At 36.5% G+C, this 24,889-nt stretch overlaps 2 protein-coding genes across 2 annotated transcripts; one reads left to right on the plus strand and one right to left on the minus strand.

Annotated features, from left to right (window-relative positions):
* Positions 1-207: 207 nt before the first annotated feature.
* Positions 208-16,501, plus strand: LOC138306315 (uncharacterized). The gene is made up of 7 exons (XM_069246747.1): positions 208-346; positions 12,000-12,059; positions 12,731-13,004; positions 13,454-13,552; positions 14,406-14,447; positions 15,170-15,484; positions 15,994-16,501. The coding sequence occupies exons 1-7, from the start codon at positions 334-336 to the stop codon at positions 16,082-16,084; spliced, it is 894 nt and encodes a 297-aa protein (XP_069102848.1). The 5' UTR covers positions 208-333; the 3' UTR covers positions 16,085-16,501.
* A 3,488-nt stretch (positions 16,502-19,989) lies between these two features.
* Positions 19,990-21,307, minus strand: LOC138306297 (UDP-glucuronosyltransferase 2B31-like). The gene has a single exon (XM_069246717.1). It carries the CDS (start codon positions 21,305-21,307, stop codon positions 20,117-20,119), a length of 1,191 nt encoding a protein of 396 aa, XP_069102818.1. The 3' UTR covers positions 19,990-20,116.
* Between the last annotated feature and the right edge of the window lie 3,582 nt (positions 21,308-24,889).

Consider the following 24,889-nt stretch of genomic DNA (forward strand, 5'->3'; position numbering starts at 1 on the left):
CGCATCACTTTCCTAGACAACATTAGGCCATAGTCACGTGACATAAACTTTTTTACCTGTTCCGTACAGGTACGAATCCCCAACACATCATCTTGTGACCTTTGACCCCAGACTGCAGCAGCAACCTGAGGCACGGGCGGCTATCCCTTCACGTTGATGACGTCACGGAGAAATATTGCCTGTCACGCTAGCCAATCAGATCGCAGATCTCAAGATGACCAGAGGCGATTTCGTGTATCTCTCATGAAAGCTATCCGCCATTGTTTAACCTAACTGGAGATTGTGTGAGTGATTTTCGCTACTAGATTGGATATTAAGGGATAAAATACCAACATGGCTACCACGGGTAAGTCTATGTTTAAAATATCGTGATTATAATTAAGTGGTCAAGCATATTGTTAAAAACAATGGTGCACTTGTAGTGGACATTGTCCATTGTCCAAAGCCTACACCTCATGGACATTGTCAGAAATGACCGATGTACATTTTGTGTTTATGACAGCTAAAGACGAATCATATTTCCGTCCGATTTGAGAGTGTTATTACGGACTGTTTTTCGTAATTTTAAAATTCATCGGTACTGTTTGGTGATAATTAATTAATAAAAATTAAGTAATTTCTTTCAAATCAAAGAATTATATATTATTTGAAGAGGAGCGAAAACCATTATACTGACTAATGGAATTTCTCGCCAAGTTACCATACTTGTATACAGTTGTATTCAGATTAGGTTAGAATACATGTAACTGTTTCGATATAATTATTACTTATATAAAATTGATATTGAGTGATTGTATTTGGCAGAAATGGCTTAAATTAGTTAATTACAGGTTTCTTATTACAGTACAACAATGGTTTTATGACTACAACAGATCCGAAAAGTTTCAATAGTTCCCGATTGACGGTCTAAACCTTCAATATTTCCCTATGATTTCCGGATTTAAACATGTTTTATTGTTAATATGAACACTGGGATTGGGCGCAATGTATATGAACCTCTTTCCAAGATATAGAAAATTATATTACACAGTAAATTTAAATAAAGATACCTGAATATACCTGGGCTTTGATCAATTAAGCATAATGGCTTCACGACCACTTTCATAAATAGAGCATGCGGAATGTGAATATAGAATACATATATGATATATATATCACAAATAGTCTTGTCAAACAATAGATATAAAGTTAATAACAGCTAATGTGTTTTAACGAAAGAAAGAAGAGAGCAAACTAGAGAGACAGACATACATGTATACTGAAAAATTGGAACTCACCCGTATGTGGTTTTAATTGTACGAAACGTCATTTTGAAATAATGATATAGTATTCTATGGCAATTTTACAACCCCGAAAAAATTATATTTCATTTTCTAACTATAAAAATATATAACAGACGAAATATTCAATAACCAAGAGTCAAAATGTAAGTTTCAATTCACGGTCATCGCCATACCAGTAATTTTTAAAACGTTTATATAGAATTAAAAAAGAAAAAACAATGTACTTATTTATTCTCTGATCTTTTATTCGTGCTTTCTGTTAACGTAGGTGTACACGGTTTTTTTTGTGATTCACCGTTAAGCGTTGTTATGACTCTGACTGGCCGTCACGCTGACCGCTCGCGGCAATTAAGGTTTTGTCGCACCCAGATCAGAAGATATCTTTCTGTGACAGAGAGCGGGGCGCCAGAGGGTGGTTCACTTGTGTAGTAGACATCATATACATCTACAAATTGAAAAAAGAGAATTTGTGTAAGATTTGATAAACATCTAGCCTCTATGTAGGGTGATTCATCGTGAAAACTACAGTAAACTTCTGTCGTGTTAACTGGTAACTTAACAAACAGAAAACAACAACATGGCCGCCATTTTTGCAGTAGTCGATTAAACGCATCCCGCCATGCTTTACGGCAAAGTTGTTCATCTTGTGATAAATAATTGTATGAGAATCCTGAATCCTTTTCTCGTGTTTTCTTTAACTTTTCTCGTACAATTTGTACCGCGAGTCAGTCTATAATTGTTCCCTCCTTTTTTTTAGTTCTCTACTCTTCGCTAGACTGCGCCCCGCTCGGTGTTTACACAACAAGGACGGTAACGAGAAACAGTGAGACTGAATAGTCTACCCTAGTTTTTCTACTCTCCGCTGAGCTTCCCTCCTAGCGGAGAACATTGGTACTACTACAATTAATAACTGAACACAAGGACAGATAACTCTTCCCTTCGACTTTGTAAAATGACATGCCTTTTGCTGTCCCTAGGGGCTATACATCGATCCATGTGACTGAAATCTTTCAGAACAGAGCTTACCGTTAAGGCTCGCTGGCCTGATATTTATCTCTGTCCGGAAGGTCCACTAGTCGATTTGTTTATTCATTTATTTATCTATTTATTCTGGTGAATTGATTGAGAAGAATGTTTACATAATCTGCCTCAGGTTTTTGTCTGTTAATAACATGCCTACATATAAACAAAACCATATTACAAATTAATGATACTGTAAAAATAATCACAAATGTTAACGATATAGTGAGATATACTGATGATTTTTTCTTTTCCCGTTCTGTCCCCCGCCGAGACATAACATAGTCTATAAAAGTGATAGTTTCTCCTGCTTAGCGCTCAGCACTAAGGGAGTGGGACGACTGATTTGCCCGTTGTCAGTATAATTTGACTGGGTGGGGTGTGTTGCTCGATGTCCTTGACGGCATGTTTCAGTGAGATAGCACTATAATAATGAAAAATGTTCCACTATCACAAGAAGACACAACACGGACATACTGCAGTCTCCCAAATCACACACGTACTTCGCACACATATTGCGGGAGGGGATGGTAGGATGTTCCTTTTGAAATGACCTTAGCTGTTAATAGGACAATATTCTAATCAGCTTACCAATCGCATTAATGGATAATAATTTCGAACTCTTTTCCGGACCACCATATTCTTTCTATATTTTTTTTTAATATGCCTTTTCCATCTAATACTTGTAGCCTAAATCGTTAGTAATCTTGACAAAATACACAAGAAATATGTGCTTGGTTTTGCGGGTAGCTAAATCATCAAGTTACATGTCCATGTTCAAATATCAAATGTTAAAACGACATATCATTACAGTGAAAATTACAAGAAATACAACTTTAAGCCGATGTACATGGAGTCATTTTAGCCAGGGGTACTGTATATTTGTACGATACTCTCCCTGAATCCCATGGTGGATCTTGCGTCAAAAGTGAATATCCTGTTTTCAAAATCTGATTGGATGAGGCTAGGTTCAGCCGACCAATGAAAGTGTGTTTTCTACATACATATCAACAACATTGAACAGAAGTGATGGTAGCGACCATTGAGGCATGTCATGTTTGTCAACAACAGCTTCCACCAAAGTCATATTTAATACTACATATATTTATGTATTTCATCCATAATTTACTTTTTTGAGATCAGCTACATGAATTATATTGTAATTGGATACATTCCTCTCCAAACAAATATGACAATTAAAGGGACAAATCAGTCTAAGAGAACATCAAAATTTGTACATATATCGGAAAAAAACTAGTTCTAATGGAAATTAGATCAGTCGGTTTTACTGTGATATGCATGAAAAGCCCATGGTGGTGACATGTGTGTGAAATGTACACACTGTGGTCAAACGTCTTGTATGCCGAACCCTGTCCCTTGCTCGTAGAGTAATGCAACTTTTGTCTAGAACTGCTCAAATCGCTCTGACGGTAGTGTGTTTACCTTATTAGGTGAATTGTCTTGCCTAAAAATCATTTTATCACCTTCTCAGTGGTTATGTAGTTCATTTGTTTAGCGTGCGTGACTTTGGCTAGGGTATGGGTACAGCGTCCATATTGTACCTGCTTAATCGTATTGATCAACGATTTGATATTTGAACGATATTAATTAAAATACTTAACAATGTCGAGGAAGTTGTCAATATTTTACGTTATATGTTTCTTAAGAAATGTAGAACAATACATTTATGCTATATTTGGCTTCTTGGTTATGTAAAATAATTAGCCTGAGTGAATTGTCTCTTTAAATACGTACGTGGTTTCCGTTATACAAAGTTAAACAAATGATGCATCGCACTCGTTTGTTCTTCTATCATCATTGACAACTGAAAGCAGCTCGGCGCTTAAAGGCCCACTACCTTTGCGAAACAAAAATTAAAAGTTTCTTCAACAAAATAATAATATATGAAAATGTATATTAATGGCCTAAGAAGATGTTATAACACCAACCAAATGGAAGATTCCCTGCGTAAACTATATGTTAACAGTGAAGACTCATTTCACTGTTTTGCCGTCTGGCGGCAGCGGGAAACGTCCCGCATTATAAAAATACCATTTTAATTTTATATTTATTTATATTAAATTGTTTAGAAGGTAATGGTAAGTGAAGTATTAACGATAAGTTAATAATAATGATAAGTGAATAAGTTTTGTGACTCTATAAAATTATCAATTTCGTTTTACAATCCCATTTTAAAAATTAAAAGCCGTTTTGGAAAAGTAGTGGCCCTATAATTGAATGTCCATAGTCATTTAATACATGTACATTATGCGTATCACATCAACTTATCCACAGGGCATTCATGTATGTAAAACATGCTTGTTTCTGTAAAATATTAAACAGAACAAAAATTCGCCAACTTTCTTAAATAAAATAATTTACATTGATTTGTCGCTTTAACTATTATTAAACTTGATTTTTTATATTCTCCGTCTGCATAACATTTTACTGCAATATCGTGTATAGTTTATTTATATCTCTGGTAGAGAACCCCACGCCTGTCCCCCGGGGGTTGCAACTTAACGACATGTTTCGATGGTTCGTTAAGTTTGTCCGGAAGCCTTACGTACCGTATCAAAGACAAACGGTATTTCTGTAAAGGTATTTACGTACGGCCAGGTAAAAACACAGGTAACAGGTAAGCTGACATTGTTTTATGATCTGTTTACGACTTGCGACATTACCACAAGTACATATTACTGAACGTATATACCGGAAATTCTCGTCATCGTCGACTGTCAAGATATTCCAACTCTATACATGTGTAGAAGAACAGAAAAAATACACATTCCTGTCGAGTGCCCCGACCAGGAATCGAACCCGGGTCTCCGGCGTGGAAATCTACGGCTTTACCGACTGAGCCAAAGAAGCATGCTCCGTCAGCTGAGTGACAGAGACCGTATTTAACACTATGTACAAACCACACCGACCCGCTCCTTTTACACATGTATATATCAAAGGGACGTAACTTTAATAAAAATTGCAAAGATAACGTTCACGGCACTTAGACTAACCTTGACAAAGCTCACCTAAAAACAAAGACCTTTATACATGTTGTTACATAGTTAGGTAATGTACATAGCCATATATATAAATAGTTTGCCTCCATACCCATATCAAATATATTATGGTTGATCTATTATTCATTATGACATAAAACATTTATCCAAATTCTTCTATCAATATTCATATGGACACTAGCTTTTAAAAATCACTCCATTCTTTTCTCCAGACAGATACTCTGTCTGTCCCATGGCGCTCCCCCGGACTCTGTAGATGAATCCTGCCTGATCCGCTTCTTGTTTTTCATTGCTTCTTCCTTGAGTCACTTTTTTTCATCTTTACACGTTTTGTTTAGTCATTTCGAATGTGTATTGTAACGACACAATCTTTTATATTTCTATAACACATAGTTTCAATGGCCACTCAATTTTATCTAAAACGTCAGAGTGGATTCTTTTTCAGGTAAGATACTTGAGTCAAACCGTTCTATTTTCCCTGTATTCCATTTACCTAACAAACACAGAAAAGATGAAAAATGGACAAACATGGCCATGAAGTAAAATATCGAGTTAGTTACACACCTCATTGCCAAATACGAATTGTGAAACGTTTTTAATGAAGTGAAGCATGTGTGATGATGAATATGCCATTCAGTTGTGCACCAGAATGATGCATGTTTTATTAAAAAAAAAAACAACAACAAATGAATAACTCCTAAAAAAGTAGCCAGAGATTCCATTCGCTTCAGTCAGTCGGAACGCCCTTACGGTTATATGATTGTTGAGTTGACTTCAGCATGGTGCAATAAATTTACAGGATACAAGCTATATGGGTATGGATAATAAAATGTAAATAATGATGATATTCAAGCAAAATGTAAAACACGAAAAAAGAGGGCGTAAAAACACAAAACTAAGGGAAAGAGAAGAACGAAAATCGGAAAAAACAATAGACAGACAACCAGGTAAACAACAGACAGACAACCAGGAAAACTAACCAAACAACCAGGTAAACAATAGACAGACAACCAAGTAAACAATAGACAGACAACCAGGTAAACAACAGACAGACAACCAGGTAAACTATAACCAGACAACCAGGTAAACAATAGACAGACAACCAAGTAAACAATAGACAGACAACCAGGTAAACAATAGACAGACAACCAGGTAAACAACAGACAGACAACCAGGTAAAAAAACAGACAGACAACCAGGTAAACAACAGAGAGACAACCAGGTAAACAACAGACAGACACCAGGTAAAAACATACAGACAACCAGGTAAACAACAGACAGACAACCAGGTAAAACAACAGACAACAACCAGGTAAACAACAGACAGACAACCAGGTAAACAAAACAACAACCAGGTAAACAACAGAGAGACAACCAGGTAAACAACAGACAGACAACCAGGTAAACAACATACAGACAACCAGGTAAACAACAGACAGACAACCAGGTAAACAACAGACAGACAACCAGGTAAACAACAGACAGACAACCAGGTAAACAACATACAGACAACCAGGTTAACAACATACAGACAACAGGTAAACAACAGACAGACAACCAGGTAAACAACAGACAGACAACCAGGTAAACAACAGACAGACAACCAGGTAAACAACAGACAGACAACCAGGTAAACAACAGACAGACAACCAGGTAAACAATAGACAGACAACCAGGTAAACAACAGACAGACAACCAGGTAAACAACAGACAGACAACCAGGTAAACAACAGACAGACAACCAGGTAAACAACAGACAGACAACCAGGTAAACAACAGACAGACAACCAGGTAAACAACAGACAGACAACCAGGTAAACAACAGACAGACAACCAGGTAAACAACAGACAGACAACCAGGTAAACAACAGACAGACAACCAGGTAAACAACAGACAGACAACCAGGTAAACAACAGACAGACAACCAGGTAAACAACAGACAGACAACCAGGTAAACAACAGACAGACAACCAGGTAAACAACAGACAGACAACCAGGTAAACAACAGACAGACAACCAGGTAAACAACAGACAGACAACCAGGTAAACAACAGACAGACAACCAGGTAAACAACAGACAACAACCAGGTAAACAACAGACAACAACCAGGTAAACAACAGACAGACAACCAGGTAAACAACAGACAACAACCAGGTAAACAACAGACAGACAACCAGGTAAACAACAGACAGACAACCAGGTAAACAACAGACAGACAACCAGGTAAACAACAGACAGACAACCAGGTAAACAACAGACAGACAACCAGGTAAACAACAGACAGACAACCAGGTAAACAACAGACAGACAACCAGGTAAACAACAGACAGACAACCAGGTAAACAACAGACAGACAACCAGGTAAACAACAGACAGACAACCAGGTAAACAACAGACAGACAACCAGGTAAACAACAGACAGACAACCAGGTAAACAACAGACAGACAACCAGGTAAACAACAGACAGACAACCAGGTAAACAACAGACAGACAACCAGGTAAACAACAGACAGACAACCAGGTAAACAACAGACAGACAACCAGGTAAACAACAGACAGACAACCAGGTAAACAACAGACAGACAACCAGGTAAACAACAGACAACCAGGTAAACAACAGACAGACAACCAGGTAAACAACATACAGACAACCAAGTAACCAACATACAGACAACCAGGTAAACAACAGACAGACAACCAGGTAAACAACAGACAACAACAGTAAACAACAACAGACAACCAGGAAAACAACAGAACAGACAGACAACCAGGTAAACAACAGACAGACAACCAGGTAAACAACAGACAACAACAACAGGTAAACAACAGACAGACAACCAGGTAAACAACAGACAGACAACCAGGTAAACAACAGACAGACAACCAGGTAAACAACAACAACAGACAACCAGGTAAACAACAGACAGACAACCAGGTAAACAACAGACAGACAACCAGGTAAACAACAGACAGACAACCAGTAAAACAACAGACAGACAACCAGGTAAACAACAGACAGACAACCAGGTAAACAACAGACAGACAACCAGGTAAACAACAGACAGACAACCAGGTAAACAACAGACAGACAACCAGGTAAACAACAGACAGACAACCAGGTAAACAACAACAGACAACCAGGTAACAGACAGACAACCAGGTAAACAACAGACAGACAACCAGGTAAACAACAGACAGACAACCAGGTAAACAACAGACAGACAACCAGGTAAACAACAGACAGACAACCAGGTAAACAACAGACAGACAACCAGGTAAACAACAGACAGACAACCAGGTAAACAACAGACAGACAACCAGGTAAACAACAGACAGACAACCAGGTAAACAACAGACAGACAACCAGGTAAACAACAGACAGACAACCAGGTAAACAACAGACAGACAACCAGGTAAACACAACAGACAGACAACAACCAGGTAAACAACCAGACAGACAACCAGGTAAACAACAGACAGACAACCAGGTAAACAACAGACAGACAACCAGGTAAACAACAGACAGACAACCAGGTAAACAACAGACAGACAACCAGGTAAACAACAGACAGACAACCAGGTAAACAACAGACAGACAACCAGGTAAACAACAGACAGACAACCAGGTAAACAACAACACGTACAACACAGACACAGACAACCAGGTAAACAACAGACAGACAACCAGGTAAACAACAGACAGACAACCAGGTAAACAACAGACAGACAACCAGGTAAACAACAGACAGACAACCAGGTAAACAACAGACAGACAACCAGGTAAACAACAGACAGACAACCAGGTAAACAACAGACAGACAACCAGGTAAACAACAGACAGACAACCAGGTAAACAACAGACAGACAACCAGGTAAACAACAGACAGACAACCAGGTAAACAACAGACAGACAACCAGGTAAACAACAGACAGACAACCAGGTAAACAACAGACAGACAACCAGGTAAACAACAGACAGACAACCAGGTAAACAACAGACAGACAACCAGGTAAACAACAGACAGACAACCAGGTAAACAACAGACAGACAACCAGGTAAACAACAGACAGACAACCAGGTAAACAACAGACAGACAACCAGGTAAACAACAGACAGACAACCAGGTAAACAACAGACAGACAACCAGGTAAACAACAGACAGACAACCAGGTAAACAACAGACAGACAACCAGGTAAACAACAGACAGACAACCAGGTAAACAACAGACAGACAACCAGGTAAACAACAGACAGACAACCAGGTAAACAACAGACAGACAACCAGGTAAACAACAGACAGACAACCAGGTAAAACAACAGACAGACAACCAGGTAAACAACAGACAGACAACCAGGTAAACAACAACAACACAGTAAACAAACAGACAGACAACCAGGTAAACAACAGACAGACAACCAGGTAAACAACAGACAGACAACCAGGTAAACAACATACAGACAACCAGGTAAACAACAGACAGACAACCAGGTAAACAACATACAGACAACCAGGTAAACAACATACAGACAACCAGGTAAACAACAGACAGACAACCAGGTAAACAACAGACAGACAACCAGGTAAACAACAGACAGACAACCAGGTAAACAACAGACAGACAACCAGGTAAACAACAGACAGACAACCAGGTAAACAACAGACAGACAACCAGGTAAACAACAGACAGACAACCAGGTAAACAACAGACAGACAACCAGGTAAAAAACAACATACAGACAACCAGGTAAACAACAGACAGACAACCAGGTAAACAACAGACAGACAACCAGGTAAACAACAGACAGACAACCAGGTAAACAACAGACAGACAACCAGGTAAACAACAGACAGACAACCAGGTAAACAACAGACAGACAACCAGGTAAACAACAGACAGACAACCAGGTAAACAACAGACAGACAACCAGGTAAACAACACAGACAGACAACCAGGTAAACAACAGACAGACAACCAGGTAAACAACAGACAGACAACCAGGTAAACAACAGACAGACAACCAGGTAAACAACAGACAGACAACCAGGTAAACAACAGACAGACAACCAGGTAAACAACAGACAGACAACCAGGTAAACAACAGACAGACAACCAGGTAAAACAACAGCAACAACCAGGTAAACAACAGACAACAACAGGTAAACAACAGACAGACAACAGGTAAACAAAGACAACAACCAGGTAAACAATAGACAGACAACCAGGTAAACAACAGACAGACAACCAGGTAAACAATAGACAGACAACCAGGTAAACAACAGACAGACAACCAGGTAAACAATAGACAGACAACCAGGTAAACAACAGACAGACAACCAGGTAAACAATAGACAGACAACCAGGTAAACAACAGACAGACAACCAGGTAAACAACAGACAGACAACCAGGTAAACAACAGACAGACAACCAGGTAAACAACAGACAGACAACCAGGTAAACAACAGACAGACAACCAGGTAAACAACAGACAGACAACCAGGTAAACAACAGACAGACAACCAGGTAAACAACAGACAGACAACCAGGTAAACAACAGACAGACAACCAGGTAAACAACAGACAGACAACCAGGTAAACAACAGACAGACAACCAGGTAAACAACAGACAGACAACCAGGTAAACAACAGACAGACAACCAGGTAAACAACAGACAGACAACCAGGTAAACAACAGACAAACAACCCGATAAACAATAGACAGACAACCAGGTAAACAACAGACAGACAACCAGGTGATCAATAGACAGACAACCAGGTAAACAACATACAGACAACCAGGTAAACAATAGACAGACAATCAGGTAAACAATAGACAGACAACCAGGTAAACAACATACAGACAACCAGGTAAACAACAGACAGACATCCAGGTAAACAACAGACATACAACCAGGTGAACAATAGACAGACAACCAGGTAAAAAACAGACAGACAACCAGGTAAACAACATACAGACATCCAGGTAAACAACAGACAGACATCCAGGTAAACAAAAGACATACAACCATGTGAACAATAGACAGACAACCAGATAAACAACAGACAGACAACCAGGTAAACAACAGACACACAACCAGGTAAACAACAGAAAGACAACCATGTAAACAAAAACAGACAACCAGGTAAACAATAGACAGACAACCAGGTAAACAACAGACAACAACCAGGTAAACAACATGCAGACAACCAGGTAAACAACATGCAGACAACCAGGTAAACAACAGACAGACAACCAGGTAAACAACAGGCATACAACCAGGTAAACAACAGACAGACAACCAGGTAAACAATAGACAGACAACCAGGTAAACAATAGACAGACAACCAGGTAAACAATAGACAGACAACCAGGTAAACAACAGACAGACAACCAGGTAAACAACAGATAGACCAGGCAGATAGATAAACAAAAATAAGGATCATAAATATAAACGAACATAACCGCAGGTGTTGTAAACTAATTGACATATCATTAGCCTGACTAGAAGTTATATCGGTAGTACATGGAATCGAAGAACGATCACCTCTGTGATACACCAGGTTTCCTTTTAGAGTTACCGCCATCACTTCATTCTGTCAGTAAATGTCCGAAACATTCTTTGTCAGACGTGTTTAGGATACATTTATCAATCATACTTGTTTTCTTTTTAGGTGTCGGAGCGTGGCAAAGCATGTCAGCTGACCCGAACTGTGTCTGTGAGGGAGGATTCGGTAAGTACGCAGCTCGCAGAAAACTCGGAAAGTCACTTCGTCCCATATTTGATGTGTCACAGTCGAATTTTGCTCTTTACGGAAAGTGCCGACGATTCAAGATAATCTTCGAGAATACACACATATGGACATAAATTAATTTATCTATAAACTAGGAGATCTTTTTTCGAAGTGTCAGCACAAGGAGTTCATACTGTTGACACCATTTGTAGAAAGAACAAAAAAGAACCATCATCAATATCGCAATAACAGGAAACAACCATCGACATGACCTCGACCACCACAACAAAATCAACAACAACAAACAACTACCACAAAACAACAGCTAACAACAAACAGCAACATCATATTACAAGCAAAACACCAACAACAACAAAATATTAACAATAAAAACCACCACCAACAAAACACCAGCAAGCTACAACAGCAGGCAACAACAATAAAACAACAGTAACAAAACATCATCAACACCAAAAACAACAAAGTAACTATCAAACAAACAACAATAATCAAACGACAAGCAATAAGATGATGATGAAGAACATCCGTCTGACAAGAAATATTTATTCCTACATAAGAAACACTATATCACACTACAAAATGCCACAGAGATGAGTTGTATATTTCGCCATTATGCATATGTCTTACGCTTGATGTATTCCGTTATCCAGGGGAGGTAACCAGTATTGTCAAGAGCCCGCTATTTTACGGAGCAGGAATGGGCGTACTTCCGGGGCTGAGCCACCAAGACACCGCCATTTTGGCGGGAGTCCTGACGGGTTTGGCCACTTTCCTGTTTTTAGCCATCCCTATCCTCTGTTGTCTCTGTCCCTTCCCATGTTTGTGCTGCGGCGGAGCCGGCGGCAAAAGTAGCAAAGCAATGGCGGCGGCAGCAGCAGGTGGCGCCGCCAAGCGGAAGGAAAAACACATGCATGATGGAATTAGGTCAGTTACGTAAAATGTACATTATTGATATATATTCTTGATAATTATATATACAAGTACGTGTTGATATGTTCGAATATGTATTCGTGGAAATCATATGAATGATACTAATTTTATGAATGATATGAATATAATGATTGTACATGTGTGGTTGGTGTTATGCTTTGAATTATAGTAATATCATGCATTATATTAATGTTATAAATCATATTGATATTACGAACAATATTATTGTTGTGATTATATTAATGTATAAATTTTGAATCTTGATGTTATTAGGTATAATGTATATATATTATGAATTAATATTTTGAATTTTATATAAATGTTATGAAATATATAAATGTAATGGATTGTTTTAATTTATGAATGATCTTCATGCTACATATGTATGAATTATCTTACGAATTATATTAATGCTGTAAATTATCCTATCTTTTTACATACAGTGGCCGTAGTACAGATGTGGAGTCCATAATGAGCTTCCGGTCATTTGACAAGAATTGGGACAAACTGGACAAAGTTGATTATGACAATTTGTATGAAGTGTGAGTTAGATATATCGTTACACTTATGTCATGTTCTCGCAATCTCGTAAAAATAGACGCGACAATCAGGGTTCAATTATCAGTAAACTTGTATCAAGATTTCCTAAAATTCAAGAGTGATCCGTACGATGTTGCGTGAATGAGGGTTTGAACATATTCTCGAACTCTCTGTAGTTGGTCAGAGAAACGACATCATGTCTTTCATTTTCCAAGTTTTCTTTTTCCAAAACGTAGAAACTTTCATAAAAGAGGAAATACCCATATACATTAAAGGGCCACTACCTTTCCGAAACGAGTTTTGATATTTAAAATGGGAATGTAAAACAATATTGATAATTTTGTAGAATCGCAAAAGTTCTTGGCTGACTGTTAATACTAAACTTATCATCACCTTCTGAGCATTTTTTTTGCAATAATTTTCATAGAGCGGGTCGTCTTATGTTTCCTGCCGTCGTCCTAATTACCGCGCGCTATTTGACTATCACTACGACAGACAGCGAAATGAATCTCCACTGTTAATATAGATAACACATGAAATACTGTATTTCTTTGGTGTTGCAACCTCATCTTAGGCCATCGGTATACATTCTGATGTTATTGGGTTTTTTTTAAGATTTTTTTTCTTTTTTTTTATATCACTTTGACCATACTATATGTAATCTGCTAACCCTATAAACACAACAGTAGTTTTGCTTTGCCTATTTTACTGGCCTTGTCGCCCATCCATTTTTGTTTGACTTTACCAATACCGAATTGCAACACATGAGAACGCGGAAATGAGGGTGAGATATAATTTATGTAGCCAGAAATGACACATGGACTCAGTTTTATGATATTGTATCTGTATTTTCAGAGATATGAAATTACCACGTGTGTGGCTTGAGACTTTGCGTGGGTAAGTAACGAGTTGTCTTCCCTTGTTATGCCATGATTTCTCTCCCCTGATTAAGTATTGAGATCGTGTCCGTCCGCGCGTGTGTTTTATATATATAAGTAACGGAATATATGCTTATTTATGTCTATTGGTCGACATAAACTAGTAAAACACCAACCAGGATTTGTTCGAGTTAAGATAAACGTTTCATGTGATAGTAACTTTTGTTTTGTGTGAAGTTTTTGCTTTTGTAAAACATCAAAATTTGAATAAAATGATCGTGAATTTATGTCGTCTTCTTATACCATTATTGACCAACAGAGTATTCATTTATATTTCATTTTTAACTTATTCTTTAAAATTAAGAGTATTTTTCATTGATAAATATTTACATTTGGTATTTATATTTTCAAAAAGCGCTGTTGACATATCGGAATGTAAAGATGATTTATCACATTACTTAGTTATTGATAAACTTGTACAAAATGTCTTGTGATTATCTCCCTTTAAAAATCTGTCAGTTGTCTCCCCTGTGTCGCCATGATTTAATTTGAACTCCTCGGATGTCACTGTCTTACATTGTAATGTTTTGCATGCGAGGAGTTCCGATTAGTCATGATTACTTTGATTGTCTCCCTAGAGTGAGTTGAGTCCCGTCACTATTGCCATACGATCTCCTCATCTGAGTTACTGATTACCTCCCCTGTTATTGCTTGACAAAACATGTTTACTCCTACTTTCAGTGTCCCTGAAGATCAAATTGACGGACGTCTCCAGGAACTTGAAGCCACCAACTGGCAGGGGGCTGACATGTACAGAGGTGACGGTCGTCACGGCGCGTTCGATGAGGGAGGAAACATGCAGACACTGGAGAGGAATATGACCATGGAAACCTCGGGTGGTTACGGAACAGGTGGCGGAAACGGACATATTTACTCCACATCTACCTCCGGTCGTGATGGCGGACAGGTATTGGAATGGGAGACAACTCGTCAGATAAATATTGCCGCATCTGAACTTCCGGAACAGGAGTACATCTACGAGCGGGAGTTTCGTCAGTAAGTAATGCTAGGGTATTCTTGGTTACTTTATGATGATTGGCTTGTAATTTTGTTTATGGTAATAATGACAATTTATCGCGTGTGAATTATGCAAGCAGTGAAGAAGCTAAGTATAGAATAAATATGTACTACAAAAATACAAATATCTTTGAAAACAAATCCCAAAGAAAGACAGAAATCCTCCGAAAAAGCTTCGTTCCACTTACCAATTCCTATAATGAGCTATCTCAAAATGATATCAAGTTGAAGGATATAGGGATTTCTCGTTCTAAGCGACATCAAGGGAATATGTGAGCTGTCTTGTGTAAAGTCACATTTTAAAGTGCATGGTTTTAATGCTTTTTATCTAAAAATCTGCGATATTTTCTGTCGAAAGTTTCTTGCAATTCTTAATTTACTTCGGCCAAGTCCAATTTCCGCATGATTATTTTAATATATATATATATATATATTCTGTATTCGAAACGACGAAACCGACAACATTATTTTTATTTATTTTTTCACAGGGAAATGAATGGCATGGAACGTGACAATTTTATGAAGATTTACCAAACCTACCGACGCATGCTTGATGATAGCAAACAAACCGCGTTCTGATTGGCTGATAGCAAGTTAACTGCGTTCTGATTGGCTGGCGACCATAATCTCCCAACAACGTTACGAATCCTATCGTTATTGGAATGATAACATTTTATCGAATATTCAATATATACGATATATAGAAATGAATCTGATTGTGATCGGAAAGGTGAGATAATCTTTAAGACGTAGGGAAATAACTCCTGTGGAATTGAATTATCTGCCTTACTACTAATTCCCTCCGCTATACTGTGTACTCAAACATACTTATTTTCCAATCGGGAACCTTCGGCATTTTTCGTAAAAGAGACGGAAAGTGTCGAAAGTCCCCGATTAACTTATTTTCGTTGCGAAGCCTAGCGGAGAGTAAACGCATGTGAGTTCTAAACCGAGTTAATATAATAAATTTTCAAGGTTTCCCCCCCCCCCCCTTTAACTATAACTGCATTGATTTTTGTATATCATACAAAGGGTGGTATAATCATTTTACACCTAAGGTAGATAATCCGTACAAACCTTTTTAAACTATGCATATTAAAGGTCATCGCATGGGCATGTCTGAAATTCTACTTGTAATTTTTAATATTGTAAATATATTGACTTTTTCATATATATTGAAAGTGCTTTAACTATTTCCAAAGACTGGAAAGTTTATGTATATAATTACAATGATCATTGTCAACAGAGAAGTAGTTTTAGAATGTACACTAAAATGTTGTTTTGGTAAACAAGTGGGGTTGTTTTTTTTCATTTTCTCTACTATTCAGTCTGAAGATTGTTTATTTGTCGTCAGGATGCCGATCCAGTTCCGAACAATTTATTGACAGCCACTTTTAATTTAATTTATCGTATTTTATCCAATAAGCGCCCTCCCCTTTCTTGATGCGTCAATTTCACTTAGTGCATTAACGTAAATTTAAACTATGAAAAGTGTAGGTTTCTTATCTATTTTGTAAATTTCTTAACAGCATACTCTGTGCACTAATTTTTTGAAATGTTAACCAAAGTTGATGCTATCATTTTTCCAATTGTTGAACCGCCCTGGTGGTTTATTGGTTCGAATACAGTAACTATCAACCCTTTTTACAATAATTTGTCATCAAGAGAAATAACTCTTGATGGTGATATTTACCACGAGTAGACGTTAGATATTAGTGAGACTTTTGTATACCTGGCACCTGGTTTCATAAGGCTAAAGGTACTGAAAAATACTGTATGATTTTCGATATTCATCCACTGCAGTTCAAACTATTTTTTTTCTGTTGATAAGTTGTTCATTGTTTTTTTTTTTTTTTTTTTTTTTGGGGGGGGGGGGGTCGTTCAAAGGGTTTATATTTCAATTATGATAAAAATGGAAGAATATTGAAAACAGCGTTTTGCGTTCGTTTTTTCCTATGCTATATGATAATATGCTTGTATTTTGAGAACCATCCAGAAAAAAAAAAAAATATTTGATACAGATTGAGATATGTTAGCCGTATTTTAACGAATTTTATCGCTATTCTTTTTTTCACATGATCAAGCATCGTGATATATCATACGACTGATGATATATCAGTTATTTTTATGACGTCATCATGACGTCATATTACCTAATTGTAAAATGTTTGTGGTGGTATGATGCTATTTTCGTTTTATTTGTGTATAAATTATTTTATATACCAAGGTTAACATGTCAGTAGAGATTATTACTTGTGTTCTCATATAGTGCCGTAGATAAAGGGAGGTAATCTCTTATATTTTTGTAATTATGTGCTATATTTGTTTTATGAAAATGCTGACACAACTTTCAATAAATATCTAAGTCAACGTTTCCTAGTGTTGTTTGTTTATTTTGTATTTTAAGACCATGCAAATTTAGACCTTTTAGACATAAATCTTAATATGAAAATATAATTTGTCTGGTAGGGCCAGAGTCTCAAGAGTCTCAGTACTGCAAGTGTCTGTCAAACATAGATTATATAACAGGTTTACGACGCGCAAAAAAAAAATATATCCTCCATGGAATAGTACTTAACGATGTATTCTTCTGAATTTCAGTTCTATTAAAGTTTCTTTGGACAAAGATCAAAGAAGTTATGAGGTTTTCAAATACAATTTATCAAAATCTGTTGCAAGTTGCCTGTTTCAAATTTTGTCAAAAAATTATATTTCTATTTTTAGCAGATTTTTTTTTATACGGGGATTTTAAGAAATGACCCATTTGGCGGCCATTTGGAAATTGTGTCTTTTTTTTTTTGCTTTGAGTAGAGCAACAGTTTTTACCATTTTCTACTGAAATTGTTTTTACTTAAATGATCACTGCGTCAGCATTTTAGCTGTATCAAGCTAATTTCATTACGCTCACAGATACAAGTATGTAACAGGAGGTCACTATACATAATGTAATCATGCATGTATAAAGTTCACATAACGTGATAGTGCATTACAATATGTATTAGTGATGTACATGCTCAATCAATAGTCTTTAGTAAATGCATATTTTTGTCAAAACAGTTAAGTAACATATAATAATTAAACAGGCCTTTCATTTTAATAACACTTTGGTTTTTATAATAGTAACTTGGTATATACATTTCTCTTAAACGTTTCACCATTTCATTACTGCATTGAAACAAATAATGATATTCGTTTCCAATATCAATAAAACATTGATTACAAGTTCTATATTTACTTCAGGGGCCCCAGTCCATCTTCCTGTTTCTATAGGTAAGTGCATGTTCGAGGTTCTGAATTTTATGATGATTTGCCTGCCTACCCATTGGCTTTAATTTCACAAAACATTTTTCCTATTCAAAATTACTTTTAGAAATAGAATAAATACGACCTCTTGATGAATTCTCTATATCATTTAACAATTTATGTGCAAATTGATCTCGTAATCTTTGTTTAACGATAAATTTTAAATATTCTCTATTATATGCACATACATTCTGGTAGACCCACATATAATTCAAACCAGTTTCTTCGGAAAAAAGTTTTTAACATCATGCATAGATAACATTATTACATAGATAAAATCAGTAGCGCTTGTTTAGATTCTATCGTACAACCACAAAGGGTCAAATATAAAGGCTGGTTTGTGGGAAGAACATTTCAAGGTTTTGTTCTCTCAAATGTAAAGTGTAGTATTACATAATTTTAAACCATATGAAGGTAAAACGTCAATGTAAGATGGCCCGTTTGAACCGTCAAATTACAACTTCCTGATTGAAGTTGTACATTTATAACTTGACAAAGTGTACATGACTATTTACATTGTGCATTTGGGGCCGCGTCGGCTGAGTGGTTAAGATGTTCCGACAAATTATCACAAGCCCTCCGAGTCCATGTGGGGCAGTTGCCATGTACTGTCCGCTAAGCGGTGGTTATTCTCAGGGTACTCCGGCTTTCCTCCATCAATAAAACTGGAACGTCCTTAAATGGTACTAGCTGTTATTACAGTAGGACGTTAAACAAACAAAACAAGCATATATATACTTCAAGTAAAAGGCCATGTTCTCTTTGCCAAGTTATTTAAGGATTACTTTGAATAGATTTTTTATGTTATGGAGATATAACACAAAAATCTGAGTGTACTCTAAATAAACCGCGAATATTGAAGATTATCTCTTCAATATTCAAAATTCGTTTTGGGACTCTTTTGTCAATGAAATCATAACGCCGTCATCTCAGCCAATCAGAAGCAACGTTACAAACGGCGACGCCATTTTTTCCTTTATGGACAGATAAAATAATTTTTTAAGCCAATGAAAATGCTCGTAACAAACAAAATTGAATTATGAATGTATATATTGCTGACGGAAATAAAAGAATATACCCCTATGATCATATTTACACTTTCCGTATGAACAATAAATGTTATCACTATATCAAAATTATATAATAATAAGATTTACGCATTGAAAAATCTGTAAATCCATATGTGAAGATAATCCGCAAAAATAAAACGTGGCACCTGATCCAAGTTCAATCAAAATACGTGCTTTGTTCTAATAAAATAACACGTAAAAGAAAACAGTATGTTTGCGTACATGTATTTTTTTATCATCAGTCAACTTTGGACTTTGTTCTGCAGCAAAACTTTAAACATGGTTTTACAACGCACACACAGCACAAGATGATAACGGCTTGTGCCAACATGATACACAGCAAGACATCGATAAGGTAATATTCAATCACTGAAATTTCAGTAGCTGGAGTTTGGAGATATTCTCCGCCATGCTGTATCACGTGATCTATCCAGAAAGCCGCACGTCCACTCGGCGTATCCTGTTGACTGTGGAAAATCTTCGAAGCTTTTCTGATATTGTCTTTATACTTCGAATCATTCAGAATACCTTTTATAGCATTTGATAAATCTGACTCTGTAAATGAACAAAAATCATACGAAATACCAAATCCTTTGGAAGCCATTTTACGACAGTTATACAATCCGTCTGACATGAATGGGAGTCCTATCATTGGTACGCCATGATATAACGCTTCGTATAGACCAGTATTCCCGCAATGGGTGATGAAAGCCTTGCAATTGACATGAGCTAATAGATCATTCTGCGGGAGCCACGGCATCAACAAAATATTTTCATCAAGTTTAGTTTCGTTTCCGTATTTTAGAACAAAAGTTACGTTTTTGGTCTTTTTTAGAATGCCAATAAGTTTCCCCATTCGAGCTTGAGGAAGGCGGTTGGCGATGCCTCCAAATGAAACCACAATTACTCCGTTCTTTGCAGAATTCATGTAGACATTCAAATTTGATGGCAGATCCGTTGGTTTTCGAGTACCTAAGCCACCAACAAACGCCATATTTGGCATCGATGGTTTTGGGAAATCTAACACATGTTCCAGGTCAATGAGATGATATGATGTACGTCTGTGCAGAACATCTAATGACACCAACTGCTTTTCCGGGACGTACGTCTTCACCAAATCGTCATCAAAAAATGGCTGAGGTGAAAAGATTGTCCAAACCGAAAACAAAGTGTTAGCTATTCTTTGATGAAACGACATTTCGTCAAGAAATCCAAGTAAATTAAAAGCAGAATGCACAGACGGCATAAATGGAATCCGTGCTCTCCCAGGGTTGTAGGCGGCTCCGATTTGTATGTATGGGATCCCTAACTTGTATGCCAAAACCGTAAAACAGTCTGAAATAACCACGTTATCAATTAGTGCCAAATCGAAGTTCCCTTGGTCTAGTTTTGTTAACAAAGAGTCGTCAGAGAGAAGATTATGACACATATGATTTGGTTGACCACTTACATAAATGATTTATATCACCGCCCAAAAGCAATAGAATAGTTTACAGAACCATAAATACAAAACAAAACAAAATGGATTTGAATTAACACAACAGTCATACACTTTGGTAATAATATCCATTTATACATGTAAAACGTTAGAATATTTTGTCACGAAATCATTAAAAAATACTACAAATACTCAACTGCGCAAACCTTTTCGTCTCAGCAAATTTCCTAGTGGCAGCGAAGTATTGTCTGGTGCACTGTGAAATGTTTCCATAAAAACGATTTTCTAATAAAATTCAGGATATTTTCTTCACATTAGACGAATATGTGGATATCTGGAAGACTTATACCACAACAGCAAACTAAAATGATGATTAATATCACCCGTGTTATTCCTTACAAGCCGAATACAGACACACACAGATTAAACTAGTATGTATTTTTACATGTAACTCAGTGTGTTTATGCTATGGATGAATAACCATCCATGTCAATGACTTTAGAAGGTCATTGTTATCGCTATATTAGTTATGTAATTGAAGACGAAATGGTTATTTAATCTACACGAAAAATGAGAAGACAAATACCAACTAACAACTGTTGTTTTTTCTAAAGGAGTTCAGAGAGTTCTTGCGATCGAAGCTATTTCAGATGCATACATATACATTGATGATATTTTTACCCTATAGATTATGAAAAGCGTCGGTATAACCCCACAATTTTCCTTCAACAAGAGTCTTACTCAGCAGAAAATATATTCGCTGTTCTGAGGCATTTTCCCCCCTAAATAACATCGTTCAAATTATAAAAAAAGATTTTGATAAATACATCAAACAGAAAGTACTAGTAAATGACATATCAGTCAACCATCACTCGGTGCTAAGTGGAATTCTTCACGGCAGTGCGTATTCTGGGTATAATACTAATACGTTATCAAACACATATCTCTTTGCAGATGATACAGGATTAAGAGGGATAAAGAGCGGAGATGACCAGACAAATATGCAAAATGCCATAGACAATTTAGAGGAATTATCTAACACGCGGCTTTTGAAATTCATACTCTTAAATGTAAAAAATGAAAATGGATCAGAAACAAGAAGTTGTCACGTGGCAGGAATAGATGGACACGTGACATTAAAACCTTTTATCACACAAGTAAGACAAACAGTATAGTTGGTGTGATTCGAAAATCTTTTGTATATGTTATCAGAATAATTATTGCGAGCACTAGTCCGACCTATTTGAAATACGTTACCGCCGTGTGGAATCCATGCAAGATGAAAAATATCGAGTCAATTGATCAGGAGAGAGTACAAAGAAAGGCGACAAGTGAATTCCAGGTTTGAAAAGATCTGCCATATATTGAACTCTTGGGATTCAAACACTCGCATAACGTGGAATGAATCAGCGGAAATATAGTAAATGTTTACAAAGTTATGAACAATATCTAAGGTGATAAAGTTACCTCTGGAATTTTTCATCTCCATGTTCAGGAATGCCAGAACGAGAAGATATTCACAAGAACTGGAGATAAGAAACATTGTCGATTAGATATTGGTAATATTATAACCTCCTAGTGTTAAAAATCAAAATACTTTCAACAGAAACATTTTTTTTAAATTTGAAATATAGGGAACAAAGAACGATAATTCAAATACATATATCCAATGTAAAACCAATGCGGTGGACGATACACATACTTATTACATAAATGTATCAACTTTGAAGACCTTTTTATTGTTATTCATAAGTTATACCACATATATATGTGTTGATCTGACGGACCGTATGAGTTTGTTGGGCAGACAAAACATCACAAGTGAGCGTAGCACACGAGTGATATTTTCCATTCGCGCAACAATTGAGTGCGGTTCGATTCATCAGACCAACACATATGTGTGGTTTTGCATTGATCACATATTAGGTACCCTTGTTATTATGACTTTTAATGGTTATTTTTAAACATTTGTAAGTTTTAGTCAATGATTTATTTGTATCTCTGCAAAGTTTGTCGAGAACGTAATGAAGATTGGCGGTAATGTCTGGTAAAGCGTAAACAAGTGATGAATCTAAATACATAAAGTTAAAGAAAAAAGGAAGAAGGAAAGAAAGAAACAGAAAATAAAATAAAGAATGAAAAGGGAAGAACGAAAGAAAGAAAGTAAAGGAAAGAAAAAAAGAAAGAAAGAAAGAAAGAAAGAAAGAAAGAAAGAAAGAAAGAAAAAGAAGAAAGAAAGAAAGAAAGAAAAAGAAAATAAGAAAGAAAGAAATAGAAAATAAAATAAAGAATGAAAAGGAAAGAACGAAAGAAAGAAAGTAAAGGAAAGAAAAAAAAGAAAGAAAGAAAGAAAGGAAGAAGGAAAGAAAGAAAGAAAAAGAAAGAAAGAAAGAAAGAAAGAAAGAAAGAAAGAAAGAAAGAAAAAAAAGAAGAAAAACAATAAAGAATGAAAAGGAAAGAACGAAAGAAAGAAAGTAAAGGAATGAAAAAAAAGTAAGAAAGAAAGAAAGAAAGAAAAGATATTAACAAAAAACCCTAATTCTCCATGCCAGATTATCATAGAACACAGGGATACGAGGACTGTTCCACCTTTCTGAAGGTATAGTACCATTTATAATACGACTTTATTGTTTTATTTTTTTATCTAGACCTCTAAAACGCCTAAAATAGTCTATGGGTAATCTGGTGGGTCCATATTGATATATTTACATTTCCGTTTTCTCTTTGCTATATAACCTTACCAAAAAATCTTAATTTATAACTCAGAAAATAAAATAAACATTGCATGAATGGAATAAAAAGATAGTGTTATTGTGGAACCATATTTATATATTTTCTTAACTTGACAACATTTCCAGCCATATTGGAGCCAGCTGTTCCGCGATTCCATCAATAGACCGGCTGTTACATCAATCGCATAACGTTGAAAACACGAAGTTTTTATATCGGAAATTCAAAAGAAATGGTCGGATGAAATGTAAATATAAGGAATAATTTATATTTTCTTTTGTCGTTTACTGGTGTGTAAACTGCATTTTTTGTACAGATATTTCAACATGGCACTCAATCTGATTAAAATACTGATTCTTATCATCAGTACGTTTGATAAGAGGATCTGACAACATCCAATATGGGGTCACGTTCTGGTGACCTTTGGTTATGACCAATCGAATTGCTGCTGCCAGAATCTTGACTGGGGACGAAACTGTTTGAAAAAGCTGTCAGACGTGTTTTCGTGTACGTATTCATCTCGCCCGAAGAGCACACAAAAGCTAATTGCATATATAAATTGGGTCGAAATGTCGTTAATAATTGACGTAACAAGGTGTAGAAATGCATTTAGTCTGAGGTACACGTGATACAAAGTTCATCCGAACATGACCTCTTATGGGATGTTGTCAGATCCTCTATTGAACGGAGTGGTTATAAGGGTTTCTGTCCAAAAATGCAGTTTACACACCAGTAAATAAAAACAAAATCCTTGAATAAACTATACCTTACTTTAGATTCCTGATTAATAGACTGGTTCCTTTTCCTTTGCAACCTACTCTCCTTTTATCTTCACAAAGGAGG

Source organism: Argopecten irradians, chromosome 13 (genome assembly GCF_041381155.1).
Source record: "Argopecten irradians isolate NY chromosome 13, Ai_NY, whole genome shotgun sequence".
Classification (NCBI taxonomy): Eukaryota; Metazoa; Mollusca; class Bivalvia; order Pectinida; family Pectinidae; genus Argopecten; species Argopecten irradians.

Excerpts from the sequence above, each read along its gene's own strand:
- LOC138306315 (XM_069246747.1), top strand. Across the intron at positions 12,060-12,730 it reads TGTCTGTGAGGGAGGATTCG|GGGAGGTAACCAGTATTGTC; the intron begins GTAAGTACGCAG and ends TCCGTTATCCAG. Across the intron at positions 15,485-15,993 it reads TACGAGCGGGAGTTTCGTCA|GGAAATGAATGGCATGGAAC; the intron begins GTAAGTAATGCT and ends ATTTTTTCACAG.
- LOC138306297 (XM_069246717.1), bottom strand. The coding sequence starts at position 21,307 with ATGTGTCATAATCTTCTCTCTGACGACTCTTTGTTAACAAAACTAGAC.